The sequence below is a fragment of the Rattus norvegicus genome, chromosome 2 (genome assembly GCF_036323735.1).
Source record: "Rattus norvegicus strain BN/NHsdMcwi chromosome 2, GRCr8, whole genome shotgun sequence".
Lineage (NCBI taxonomy): Eukaryota > Metazoa > Chordata > Mammalia > Rodentia > Muridae > Rattus > Rattus norvegicus.
The window spans coordinates 224,303,696-224,318,417 of record NC_086020.1 but is presented as its reverse complement, the minus strand read 5'-3'; the positions used below and the strand labels follow the sequence as shown (position 1 = coordinate 224,318,417).

The 14,722-nt window shown below is 42.5% G+C and overlaps 1 protein-coding gene across 1 annotated transcript in view; it reads left to right on the top strand.

The window, feature by feature from the left end:
• Arhgef38 (Rho guanine nucleotide exchange factor 38) overlaps positions 1-14,722 on the top strand; it is a 129,737-nt gene that overhangs the window by 95,557 nt on the left and 19,458 nt on the right. Inside the window, exons 6-10 of the mRNA NM_001427634.1 lie at positions 2,423-2,622; positions 3,877-4,010; positions 8,245-8,349; positions 9,677-9,793; positions 12,806-13,117. Coding sequence (NP_001414563.1) covers positions 2,423-2,622; positions 3,877-4,010; positions 8,245-8,349; positions 9,677-9,793; positions 12,806-13,117 — 868 coding nt within the window. The remainder of the gene's footprint in view (positions 1-2,422; positions 2,623-3,876; positions 4,011-8,244; positions 8,350-9,676; positions 9,794-12,805; positions 13,118-14,722) is intronic.

The window sequence follows — 14,722 nt, the reverse complement described above, 5'->3', positions numbered from 1 at the left end:
CAAAGGCACTAGAAATTCAATGCTGGAGACTGGTGGGAAAGGAAGGATAACACTTGAACTCAATTACGGCTCAGATTGGTGTGTGACCGATAGAGATATAGAAGGAGTGGGTAGCTCACTAAACAACTCTACCAGTTCCTGTCTGTGCTTCTTGATATTGGTTTACTCTTTCTGTCATTCCCTCCCTCCCTCCCTCTTTCTCTCCCTCCCTCCCTCCCTCTTTCTCTCCCTTCCTCCCTTCCTCTCCTTTCATGTGTGTGTGTATACATATATCTTTTTTTCTCATTTGTCAAATGAAGAATTGAACTAAATGGTTTCTAAGATACCTTCAGGCCATCTTTTATATTATTTTATGTTCACTTTATTTTTCATATATATGATTATGTAAATAAATGATTAGCATTTTAAAGTATTTGATTGTACTTATTCTGGATGCTATTTTTAGTAGCCTTTGAATGATTAAATACATTATGTTTGGAAAAAAGTTAAAGAACAAGCTCACAAGAAATTCTGACTCTAGTCCCCTAGATGCTGCTCCTGACTCGTTTCTTCTTTCATTGAATTTTCTCCATAGATGTATAAACTATCGTGAAGGGATGATACCTCCTTTGCTATACTAAAAAACATTGCCTGCTACCGACACCCCAGCAATTAAAATGCTTCTAGTTGGGTTTTCGGTGTAATTGATCATCTTCCATCAACCTCATTCAGTTCTCCTGGAAACCAGTGGTGTATCTCTCCTCCCGACCTTGACCTCCTTTTCTGTCTCTTGTCCCTTTTCTCTGTCATCCCCTCCCCTTTCCTTTTTCTTCCTGTTTCTTAATAGACTTCAAGAGAAAGTCTACTGAAGCAGTTCTACTTTCTTGCAAACCTTTACTATTTATTTTGGTTTTCCTTTAAAAACTTTACCTTTCTGTTTGTTGTAATATTTGTACCTATTAGGCTAGTATATTTTTTTCAGGCTATAAATAAGCTCCTCCCTTTGTAATTGATTTATCCATTTTGGAATTTAGGGGGGGAGGTTTTCAAAAGAAAATTAAAGCTCATGGCAGAAAGCCTGAAAACTCAGTAATTCCTTGTCTAAATACGAGCATTAATAAAATGTAGTCACAGTGCAGATAAAATGGTGACAGAGAAATTGGTCGTAAACGGGAGAATTGGGAAACGAAATGATTGCAGACAGTGGTAAGAGAGATGATGAACATAAAATAGGGGGATGGATGGAGATGTTTGTGCATGTGTGTGTGCATGTGTGTGTGGATGTGTGTGTGCATGTGTGTGTGGATGTGTGTGTGCATGTGTGTGTGCATGTGTGTGTGCATGTGTGTGTGCATGTGTGTGTGCATGTGTGTGTGCATGTGGGTGTGCATGTGGGTGTGCATGTGGGTGTGTACACATGTGTGCACACGTGCATGTGTGCACATATCCATGGCAATTAAAGTCCCTTAGTTTCTCATTTGTCAAATGAAGAATTGAACTAAATGGTTTCTAAGATACCTTCAGGCCACCTTTTATATCATTTTATGTTCACTTTATTTTTAAATTACGTGTCTGTCTGTCCTTACTAGTATTTTTTAAGTACAGGTATGAAAAAATCAACCAGTCCGCATCTTAAAAGAGTCACTATTTTCTGTCATCATCACATCACTGTTCCTAAATTCATTTTTAGAAGTCGCTGCCGGCCGTAAGGTCAGAGGCAGAGGTTTAGACAATGGTTTGACTGAGCAGGTGGCTTCTTTCTCCTGCACAACCTAGGCCGGTGTGAAGGCTCCCATCCTGTCTCTGAAGCACCTGTAGGAGTGCCAGGTGTGAACGCTGGCTGGCTGTCGCACAGTGAGGCAGTGACACAGTGACACCAGGACGAGGTGACACAGCGACAGTGACCCAGTGACCCAGTGACACAGTGACCCAGTGACCCAGTGAGGCAGTGACACAGTGACACAATGACACCGTGACACAGTGACACAGTGACGCAGTGACGTAGAGCTATTGCTAAAACCTCACCTGTACAAAAGTGATGGGGAGGCATCACGTGACAGGGACTGGAGAACCAACGGTAGCAATAATTTGAGGACTATTCCATTTCTTACAAATTTCTTCTGAAGTCTGTGGTACGACCCCTGTTCAAAGAGCTTTTCAGCTTGGTGGAAAAGAGAGGACAGTGTTTAGTTTTGACACGTTTTTCAGGTCGCCTGTTTTTCTATGAGAGTTGATTTTTTTCTCACTGGTATTAGCAAAAAGTAGAATGAGAAAATGTTCATGTTTCCTGGTTGTTGTGGAAAAACACACCCTGAAGCTGGTTCGAAGCCTGGTGTACACACTGGCCTGTAAGTAAAGCACACATGAGTGCTTATGGGTAGGTAGGAAGCAAAAAAAAAAAAGTAGTAAGTGAATGTATGGATATCAACGGTGTCTGTTGCAGGGGCAAGCCGAACCTGCTGGACATGGGTTCTTTGATGATCAAACCCATTCAGCGAGTGATGAAATATCCCCTGCTGTTGTGCGAACTCCGGAACTCGACCCCGCCCTCCCACCCAGACTACAGAGCCCTGGAGGAAGCCTTCGCTGCTGTGAAGGACATTAATGTCAACATCAATGAGCTGAAAAGAAGGAAGGACCTAGGTAAGGGGAAACGTGAGGGGCCGACTATTCCTCATGATAGGAGGAGTGTTCTGTGTCTGTGTCTGTGTGTGTGTGTGTGTGTGTGTGTGTGTGAGAGAGAGAGAGAGAGAGAGAGAGAGAGAGAGAGAGAGAGAGAGAGAAGAAAGAACAACTCCCAGAAAGCTTGGGCAGTATGGCAGTATATGGGACAATGAAAATTAAAAATCACAGTTACACGCTTAGTCTCCGGGGCCAGCGAATGCATGCCACTGGCCAGTACTAGTCAATAACATTTCTACACTTGGTCTTCAAGGCAGGAAAATGTCCAAAAACAGTTTTAAAGATTTACATAATAAATGACAGAAAGTAAACTGTATTATACACTATGATACCATGAGAAGATTAAAAATCAATGACATAAAATATTCGTAGCAACTGCTTTGATCACAAAAGTGTTTGGGAAGGTGTTTTGTTTTATTTTCTGAAACATGGTTTAACATAGCCTAGGATGGGTTCAGGCTCACTGTATAGCCCAGGCTGGCATTGAAAGTCTGGTCCTCCTGCCTCCACTTTCCAAGTGCGAGATTATGTATGTGAGTCACTAAGCTTGGCTCAGTCTTGAGTCTTTAAATGCTACCATTCTCACAACACTTGAAGACAGTAAATCATATGTCTTGTAAAACTCCACATGCACCATTGGCTTAATCCTCATCAGCCCTGCCTGTGACTGTACATCTATGCCCTTAGCCACACTGGATGCATCCACATTTGGAAGAAGGTGAGAGATAATGATTATTTTAAAGACGAGTAAATCTCAGAGCGACACTCACCTGACCGCAAGTCACAGAGCTCCTGGAAAACCAGCCCAGGAGTTGAGTCTCTCGTGTGATGGGTACAGCTCATTACTTGACCTAAGTCCCTATTCCAGAGACCCCCAATATAATATTCCTAACACAAGGAATTTTCTTTTCTCTCTTCTCTGGAACTGAGGGTTAAACCCAGCATCTTCCCCTGTCTAGGGATTTCTGTAACATGAGAGGTAAGTTAATCTTGACCTTGAGTAGCCTTGAGTAGCCATGTCCTTGAAAGGATGAGTTTCTGGAGGTCAGTGGGTGGGGTTCTAGGCAATAGGGTTAATGGGGTAGCCGCCCCTGTGGAAGAGATTTGAGATCCTCATAAATTCTGTCCTCCATATAAATATTGGTCTTGGAAACTCCAGTGGATGTGCACTCGGCTGCACCCAGTCACATCTCCCACTGCTCTCTTCCCTTTCAGTTCTAAAATATAAGAAGAACGAGGAGGAGGAGTCCCTCAAAGACAAACTGTCTAGACTAAATATTCATTCAATTAGCAAGAAGTCCAAAAGAGTCACAAATCATCTGAAGATCCTGACCAGAGGAGACTCTCAGGTAACTTTTCTTCTTGGGCCGCCTTCATTTATTCAGGGAGTGTCAACCCTGCCACCCTTGGGTAGGTGAGTGGGGGTGGGGCTTGACTTTGCTCTTCCTGTGAATTTGTCTAGAACACAAAACCAAGCCAGTGCCCCCAAGATCTTAGTTTTGTGCGTAACTGGGGGCCTAGAGGTTCTAACGCCATGTCCTTGGGCTTCCACTGGGAAAGCAGTCAGAGGAGAAATGAGACCAAGGGACAGTGCCACTGACCAAGGGAGACGTGGCACTCAGCGCTTACAATCTCTCTCCTCAGCATGTCGTTCCAACTGCTTCCTCCATCTCAGTTTTATTTCTGCTTAAAAGTTTTTCTATTCCCCTGGGGTTCTCTTTATTTAATCTAATAACTAAACTAGTATTTAGATGCATAGTTCAGTGATGATTTTGATGCCCTAACCCCCTTCGCTCCCCCTAGGCTCCCTAGACGCACGGTATATTACTGGGTGCTGTCCTTAGCCAGCCCATTAGCATAGCTTACACGTTAATCTCAACCTCTTATAAATAACAGACCAATTTTTTTCTCAAAGACTTCTCAGTGTTAATCTGCTTCAGGAGAACCACATGAGCTAATTTCAAAAGACAGGGCCTAGAGTCCCATCTGGCTCGACCTAGAACCCTGTATTTATACAGACATCCCAGGAGTTTTGAGGTTAATGAATCGAAAGCACAAGTTCCTGGCCTGGCCATGTGACAGGCTACACTGTCCTCTTTTTCTTCTCATTTAACCTGTGGCTGTACTGGCCTGGTGCTACCACTTGTGGGCCCTGTAGTTGGTAACATTGCTGTTTTATTTCTTTATAACTGTCTAGGGATTCACCAGGCCCATCCCCCAAAGAGGCTTGATGTGATGGTATATTTGGGAAAATTTGGGCCACCGGGTGGTAACTGATCGTGAAGTGGATAATTGGGACATTTCATCTAAAGACAACAATAATAAACTCAAATTGAAAATGAGCTTAAGGAGAAAGTAACACACACACACACACACACACACACACACACACACACACACATGCACACACACCGTAGGCATCTATAAATGTGGTGTAGAGATTCTCTTCCGGGCTTTGCCCTTCTGCTTCTTACCCAAGACAGTTCTGTGGAATGGAGCAGACAGCTCCTAATCTGGGGCAGACTTTTGTGGGGCCATTACGTTCCTTCCCATATTTATCATTGGCTTTTCATTTTTTTTTTTAAACTGCGAACTAAAAGTGAATTGTAGCTCAAATAGCCTGGAGGGATATTAATTAGATTTTTCCTCTTAATCTTTATAGAGGACGGCCTGTCAGCAGTGAAGCATTTCACTGTTAATCAGAAAATCAGCTGCCTAGGCTGGACTGGAGAAGAGATAAATCTCAAATCAGTCAATTCTGTACCTGTCAGCAGCTCAGGTGAAATATTAGTGGAGTTAGGGTGTAAAGCTATTACCCAGGAGGAAGATTCTATTCAATCCATCACGTATGTATTGAATTCTCGTATGCCAGGCACTGTGTGAGGAGAGATTGGGAATACAGAGACGAACAGGTAGAGATTCGGAATTCAGACTGCTTACTTTTTGTTTGTTTGTTTGGGTTTTTTTTTTGTTTGTTTGTTTTCTTTTTTCCGGAGCTGGGGACCGAACCCAGGGCCTTGCGCTTGCTAGGCAAGCGCTCTAACCACTGAGCTAAATCCCCAGCCCCCAGACTGCTTACTTTTAATCCCAGCAATATCTGTAAACGGAAGGTTCTCTAACTTGCCACTTTAGGGCAAAGACTATGCATGTGTCACAAAGAGATTCTCGAGTACGGCACAGCGTAGCACAACATAGCAAATGGAACATAATATAGCAAATAAAGTACAGGGTACCAGTCCGGTAACCACTTCTGCCATCTCTAATAATAATCCGAGTTGTGAGCAGATGGGATCTGCTTCGTTAAAATCTTCTAGAAACGCGGCTTGTCAAGTGTTGGGCAATGTTATACATAAACATAATGTCTTTAGCTGCTTGATGGAAATGAGGTCATTATTTCGTCTCTAATCAAGTCCCACAGACAGTGTCACGAGGCCAAGACTTAGGAGGCCAAGACTTAGAATTGAGACACTTCCTTGAAATCCAGAGCTATCTGCAATGGATTCTGGGAAATGTGGTCCCTGGCAGGGCAGCCATATCACTTGCAACTTAATCATAATTCTTGGCCCATACAGTTGTGTAAGAATTAAAATGATAAAGTGGAATGAAAGGTTCTTGCACAGCATCTGAATATAATTAATGGGTAGTGCACATTAGCTATTGTTATTTTTAAGACAAACTTCTTAATCTTTAATACTTGGAATGCATCAGTGGAGAAAAATTGCTTAAATAATTAACGAAGGTCATAAAAGCACATAAGAAGGAGAAATTAATTTTGTTCAATGGGAAAAGCAGTAATGAAAGTAGGATTCACAGAAGGGGTCTAGGCACTACAAATAAACAGAATTCAAAGACAGAGAAGGAGAAACAACACATTCAAACATGAGAAAGATTTAGTTATGGGGACACATTTCTCACAATGCAATCCTAAGGACCGACTTCAAAATTATCAGGGTCCTAGTTAGGTCCACAGAAAAAAATATCAGGAAGTGCGATCCTTAAAAATGTCATTGAGAAAAAAAAAACTGTTGAAGCATATCGGTACACACACAGAGTTAAAGAAGAGACATAAGGCCCAGGATACTGGGCTATGTGTATTTTGCGAAGAATTTTGCCTATTTTACTAATGCTTTCCCACACAAGTAAAATTAGGGAATTCAAAAAATCACACACACACACACACACACACACACACACACACACACACGTGCACACACACTCAGTTCTGAAGTTAACTCTGTAAAATTAAGAAGCACAGAAAAGGGTAAAATTATCACCAGCTATAATCATGTACTATAGACACTCCGCTCCAGGTAACCTTCATATGCCTGTTCAGACAGCTTCACCACTATGGTGTGGCTCTGTTAGGCATTCTCATTGCAATAAATAAAGTTCACCCTCAGTAGCGATGTGTGGATCTCTAAAGATTACTAGGTGTGTGCAAAAGCATGTCCTCTGAATGCTCGAGATATTGCATGTAAGGTGTCACAGGAACCTATGTGACAACTATCTTAACTCTGCAAATGTGCTCTTGCAGAAGAACTAAGGTTATATACCATCTTCCATGTTTGAGGTGACATGACCACCTTTCTTTAATGGTAGGCCAAAGAATATCTCTAAATCATCCTTGTGAGATAAGGTAGACTATGAGTTCTATGAGCAAACCAATAGACAGTATAATTTGAGTGCACAGCATATGTTACTAAGGACTACAGGGGCAGGGGCTCTGGAGAGATGACTCTGTGATGAAGAGCACTTGATGTTCCTGAAGAGGATCCAAATTCTGCTCCACTCACCCACGTGGGACAGCTCACAAGCTCTGGTAACCCTGGCTTCAGACATTCCCGTTTCAGAGGGAATCTGATACTTCTGTGCTCTATGGGCTCCTGCACACATGGGTGTACACTCCCCCAACATACACATAATAGAAAAATGAAATCTTTAAAAAAAATAGAGAGGTGTCATGTATAGGCATGCAGTCATGAGTCTGAATTCCTGCAGCACCCATATAAAAAGCCATGAATGTTGACCTGCTCCTATGACCTCAGCACTGCGAGAGGAGGAAATCATAAGATCAGTGGAGCTGCTCCTCTCCAGCTCCAGGTTCAGTGAGAGATTTTGTCTCAAAGGGGAAAGGCAGAGAGTGATAGACTAGAACACCTGATGTCCTCTCTAAAGACAGGTATACATGACCTGTCTCTAATTTGCACTCGCGTGCACACACACGCACGCACACACACACACACACACACACACACACTCACTCATACACACAAAAGAAGGTGCGGGGTAAAGTTTTACAGTCCCCTTTGACCTCAGTGAGAAGGTACAAAATAACCAGCAACTTCAGTTCTTCACATGACTTTAACTGGACTTTAGGTTCATGCAATGTGCAGCCCCCAAACGTTCTGTTCTAAAAGTCAGCATAGCACAGAGTATTTTCATACAGCAAAGGATTTTTTTTTCTTGTAATGTGCTGGGCCAATGTTATCATACCATTTAGATTTTTTAAAATTTATTTCGTACCACTTAAAAATACTAGATGCCTTTGAGCTGTGAAATGAAGTGATTTCTCGTGTGTTTTAGGTGAAAGACAATACCTTTAACAGAGAAGAAAAGCTTTTCAGATCGCTCGAAAAGACTGTGAGACTTTGCGTGAAGAACATTTCATCCTGCCTTCAGCACATAGAGGTGGGTGAGACTCAAATGCGTCTGCAGGAGTGTTCTGGCCCCCATGGGTGTTGTGAGGAGATACAACGCTTCACTTGCGTGGCGATACCAACTGCATCAAACATGGGAGACTACAACATTCTCACAAAGAGGCTTGGTCTTCTTCGCCCGGCTTCCTGCCCCAGTCCCCTCCATTTGGTTGGATCTCTGCTCAGGTGTCTGTCAGGTGGACCCCCACCCTGTCTTCCTTATAACAAAGATGAGCCCATGAGTCCATCTGCAAGGCTCGTGAGCCATGAGTGAAGCAGAAACTGTGTTTGCCCGATTTTACCCACGTAATTCTTGTAATTCATAAAGTAAGGACAAAATGCAGAGCAGAGGGAAATAAATTGAGCTATAAAACAAGATAAACTGCTATAAGCAAATGCTCTCCTACAAGTAGAGGGGGCCACAAAAGACTCCTCACAAATTTCTAGCCTCTTCAGAGGTTGTCCTGACCTACTCGAGAATCTCTGCTTCCACAAACCCGAAGGGAGATGCTGTGCAATTACACTCCTTGGAAGGGCTGGCCGAGAGTTTCTTGTAATGGCTCTCACCGAGGAAGCAGTGTCCTTGAAAGCAACTTGACAGCAGCTAGGCCTTGAAGGATAGCAAGTTAGCAGTTACATGTTAATCAGTCGATAAGCGCACCCTTTCTTTCCCAGAAGTTTTTCTCTTGGGTATTTGTTTTAGAGGTAAGTGCCTGCACAGGTAGATAAAATATCCTACTAACGGAGCATTAACGTGTCCAGCACACTGTTTAGGAGACAAGCTTCTATATTCTAGAGGGGTAAGCATCATCCATCCCTACTGTCTGACACAACAGAGGACCCGTTTCCATATCAGGTTAGCAAATCTACCTTGTGTGAAGCAAGCCCCAAACACAGTTGTCCCAACAGGGCAATGGGATCCCCACCCTTTGGATATGGCTCAGGGAGTGAGTGCCTCTGGGGAACATTCATTGGCATTTTCACGGATTGAATCCACAATCCACAAAAATGTGAGCACCTTCCCCCCAACCCCCTGCTGCCCCTGGAAGACAACATCAAATTCACCAAGAAAAGCTGTATAAATCAAAGGAAATAAGAAGTCTGTAAGAATTGAAGTCTGTGAATGGGCAGGGGGTGGGGGTGGGGGGGATGGATTGCTGCAAGTGGCCTAATTGAAAGAATCCGTGGTGGTTTTGTAGTTTGTTTCCTATCTCAAAGGGAAATACAGTGCTGTGTTGACAGTTGAGGTTTACATGGGGGAGACCTTACTTGGGCTGTCTTCACTGAGAACTGACCCTTTCTGTAACTCTCTGTTCCAGGAAGCCGTGCCCTTCACTCTGCATAGTGTGGCAGCGCTCTGTGAGATTTCATACAAGGATGGAGAGAAAAACTGCATGGAACCCCAGAGTCAAGCTTCAAACCCCTGTCACGACTTTGTAAGTTACACACACACACACACACACACACACACACACACACACACACACACTTTCTGGAATGAGGTATAAAATATGCACTAAATACTAATGTCAAAATTAGGCTTTTGAAACAGAAGTTTTAAAACACATGTTTAGAGTGGGTTGAAGTGTAATGGAAATTTAACACAGTCTCACACTCTGTTTCTGGGGCAGTCAGTGCCTGATGAAAAACAGTATTCCATTTAAGCCTCTGTGAGAGATATTAAAAATATATACATTTATAAAGCTGTGGTTTTCTTAAAGGAGTCCATGGAAATGCCCCGAGACCTTATTGAAGAACAGATGCTCTTTGTCTGTGGTTTTTAGCACGATGTGCACCAGACAGCAAAGTAAGTTTCTTTTAAAAGAACCAAAGAACCGTGTGTGCTAGGTGATCACTCTGCCAGTGTGCCATGCCCCCGGCCCAAATTATTTGTCTTTTAAGAGTTTTATATAATATATATTAAGACTCATAGAGACATTCTTAACTAATAAAATGTTCCAGTGGTAAGGTTTTCTGGGTAATGCTAATTTACTTTTGAGTCTCGTATTATTTCATAGCAGTATTGAATCTATTGAGCAAAGGACAACAGACCACCAATCTGTGTTGGCTGTGTTAGCATTAGGCCAGACCGTCTTCACCAGTGACCCTTGTGTTGGGTGATTTGATTCTAGCATTCACCCAACCCAGGAGGCTCAGTATCTCAGCGACACCCCCACTTCAAATAATCTTCAACCAGTGACCCCCAAAATAATTCCAAACCCTAAGAAGTGACCACACCCACATCCTGCTGTAAAACTACTCAGAATATACAGCTGTGTTGGGCATTATGAAAGGGAAAGCTGGGATTACGCTCTTGATGAACAAGGTCTCACCTTGCTATGAAGATCAGGGTAGCCTTGAACTCATAAACCACAGCTTTCCTTTGCCGCCTAAGTCCTGGGACTAAAGATGAGTGCCCAAATCCTCACAGACAAGCCCAGAAGCTAGTCTTCGTGGGCAATTCTAAATCCTGTCAAGCTGATAATCAAAATTCACCGTTACCATGCGTACACACATATATGCAAAATTTATAGCTTCAATGCATTATTTCCAAGACTCTGGGAGGTACCTCAGTGGATTCTTGCTGTGAAGACTGATCCCTGGGTTTGATCTCTAGGATCCACACAGGGCATAGAAAGAACCAACTTCTGCAAGTTGTCCTCTGACCTCCACATGCACTCCATAACAAGAATGCCCTCTAATAGGAACACGAGATAAATACAAATTAAAAGCTGGAAAGATTAAGTATCATATCATTCCAAATAAAGTGATAGAGACAAAAGTCATTCATGAATGGACAGGTAGGTAGGTAGGTAGGTAGGCAGGTAGGTAGGTAGATAAGTGCATAGACAGATCAATAGACAAAAGTTTTATATCTATGGGTTTAATGAGGAGCCATGACTAGTTCTTGGTGAGTTTTTTTTCAGGGCTTAATTATAAAAAGGATATTTTAAGAAAGTCATTAATGTCATGCTATTCACACCAAGTTAAACTCATTAAGCTGATAAATATTTATTAAAACTATCTAAGCACCTGCTACGTAGCTTGTCCATAGCAAACCTGCTCCATTGTTTGACAGAAAGAAGGAAGAAATTGTCCTGTCTAACTCGATAAAGTAATATCAGATCTGCCAAGTTAAAGGAGTCAGCAGAAAGTATGATATAAAAGTAGCTTTTTACTGGGTGACATGCTGAATGCTTCGAAATTGAAATATTAAATCAAAAATTGACCCCAAGACAGAGAAATTACTCATATCTATGAATGATATTTTTCCTCAAATATTGTGTAGGACAAAATTTTAAGATAGAATATGCTTATCTGTTTCAACTACTGTCCCTCTGGTAAATAAAGTTTATATCTATGGGGTAGTGGGCATATGCTACAATCATAGCATAATCTTAAAATTAATAAGTTGTGGCTCCCAGGCAAGTAATAAACACAGTGACTTATCCAAGACATAGTAAAAGCATTCTTTGCTTAGTCCAGGGGCTCATTAAACAGTAGACTGGTATCCATTGATTATTTCATAAACTAAAATCAAATCTAATTTGTGTTGGCTATTGCCGGTGCCACTTCCAGATGGAGTTCCCTCTCTTTTAAATTTCCCATGAGTTCAGACAAAGTTAGCGGGAACCATTTACATTAATTAATACAGACTGCTGCTTGGATTTCCCGGAATACCATTGAGGTCACAAAAGATAAAGCTACATCCAGATTACTATGATATGTGTGAGGAAGGGTAAGGCCAGTGGTCATCAGACACAGGATAAAAGTGCCTTTCAGAATACAGGGAAAGACACAAGAAGAAAAGAAATCAAATCTAGGATTTCTGAGTGCCAGCATGGGTTGGTTTCTGACCTACAGTAATACCAGGTTCAGACACGAAGTGAGTAGCCCTCACCCTTTTATGGATATAAATATATTTAGTTTTGGTCTATTTCTGCCACAGGAATAAAATCTACATATAAAGAATCAATGTTTGCATGGGGAACACAATTCCACCCAAAACACATCTGGAGATTTAAAAAATCGGTCTGAAACCAATGGGGAAGAGTGAGATGGATTCTCTTCTCAGACTGTGTCAGTTTCACTGACCGCAAGAGGTGATGGTGCTAAGATGGTCAGTCATTGTCACATACTGACATTTCCCCTGTCCCTGATGTGATGACTTCAGCTTGGCTCTGGGGTTAGGGAGGGTCCCGCAGGAGACACCTCAGACAGGAGAGCTACGATGCGGGCAAGCAAACTTCTCTTCTCGCTCATCTTCAGGCTCCATATTGCTGCTTAAAGCCTGAACAAATAAACTTAGACCTTCTCAAGTGAGAGCTCCTCAGATAACTGGGTGCTGTCCTGTTTCTTTTGAGCTTTAGAGGAGAGAGGGTAGGCTGAGCTGGTCACGGAGTAGGCGGTCCCTCTCTTGCTAATGGGGCTGTATTTTTGTTTTGCAGGCAGCTCGCTCTCAGAGACTCATCCTGAGCCCCCTGTCCACCTTGCTATCCTTATTCCCAGGGCCCCAGAAGCTCATCCAGAAACGCTACGACAAACTCCTGGACTGTAATAGCTCCCTGCCTCGGTCAGCAACCACTGAATCAGACTTAGCCAAGAGAGAGTATGAGGCCCTCAACGCCCAACTCGTGGAAGAGTTGCAGGCATTCAACCAGGCGGCCAGGAAGATCCTGCTGAACTGCTTGCTTAGTTTCGTCACCCTCCTCCGGGACTTGATGCTGGTGGCTCTGCAGGCTTATTCCACAGTCAAGACGGTGAGCACACTGCTACTCCTTGGCCACCTCAACTTTACCCATCATTCAGAGTGTGCATGCGTGTGACCCTTGTCTGTTTTCGTTTAAGTATGAAGTCGATCAGATGTCCCTATGCATCTTGAATCACAGAGTTTTAAAGATGCCTTCTGGTTTTTTTTAAATATCTAAAAGGAAAACCTCCACCATGTAGCTAACTATAGAAGAAGAGAAAAGAGAGTCTTCGTTTTTGAGAAATTGCTAAAATAGTGAAGTAAAGTGAGGAAGATTATCTTCGATAAAATGATTCTAGTCTATAGTGTGTTCTGGTGTGTCTGTGGTCACATGCAGTAGTTGTAGGAAGTAAGACTGTGTGTCCTTCACAATTCCCTGATAATACCTTGCATGACTATGAAGCTCTGAAAAAAATCAAATGCTGATTATTGAAGACTCTGGCATGGAGGAGACCTTGTCTTAATACCCACCCGTTACCATATCACCTTAGGCAAATTGCTTTATCCCTTCCTGCCTACATTTTTCTCATGTGACTACAGTGAAAAGTGTTTATCTTTTGTGGTAAACATATAGCAGGTTGTCCTTTGAATCATACTGAAGTAAACAGTTCCCAAGTGTTAGGAATACTCACAGCTTACATTGTTGGACAGCAGATGGCCAGGAACGTTCACCTTACAGAATAGAAAGTACACCAATATAACAAATGCCCCGTCGCCCTTTCCCAGTCCCCCTTTCTCCTTTCTGTTTCTCTTTAACTATGTTGAATCCTCCGTGTAAGAGAAATCACCACTTGTGACTGGCATGTATTACTTAGTACAAAACTATCAGCTTCCCACGTGGCATGCGACAAGGTTTTTCCTCTAAGTGCTAACAGTGTTCCCATAAGTGTGCAGAACACACTGCCTGTTTGCTCAGCTCTCTTGATGGCTAGCTGGTCATTTCCATCTCTTAGCTACTGACCCTGATGCTATGACAATGGAGATATCTCTCCAAGATCCTGACTTCAGTACCTTTGGACATACACCTGAAAGTGTGATTGCTGGATCGTACAATAACTTTAATTTTAATGTTTTCTAAAAGATCAAAGTTCTATTATACTTTTTAATTTTTAATTAGCATTGTGTAGGCACACGATTTAAAGATTTGAGTATGTTTGGCCAAGGGAAATAATTGTCCTTCAATCCTAGAGCTCCATCTGTCTCTCATCAGGGACTACTCTGATATCTTAGGTGATAACCTTGGCATTTGACGTCATATACTAGCTGGCACTCTTGTGTTGTCATTGAGCTGTTTCACAGCTTTAAGCACAAGGCATTCCGGATGAATATGAGATTCCACTTTTTGTCTTTATGCCTCTGCAACATATTTATTCAAACGATGCTCCTTCGATTACAGTTACTCCATAAATTTGGAGGCGTACACAGAGTATAAACTACTTGACTTGTTTATGAGCCATGATACCAGGAGGAATAGCAACATCTCGAGGCTGAGCTTTCGACACAAGTAAACGAAGTGACCGTGTACAAAAGCGCACCTAAGGGGAGACACACTGCCATCCATGTGGCAGAAGAAGGGAGCATGTGCCAGGCAGGTTGGAGGGATGAGGGGAGGGTG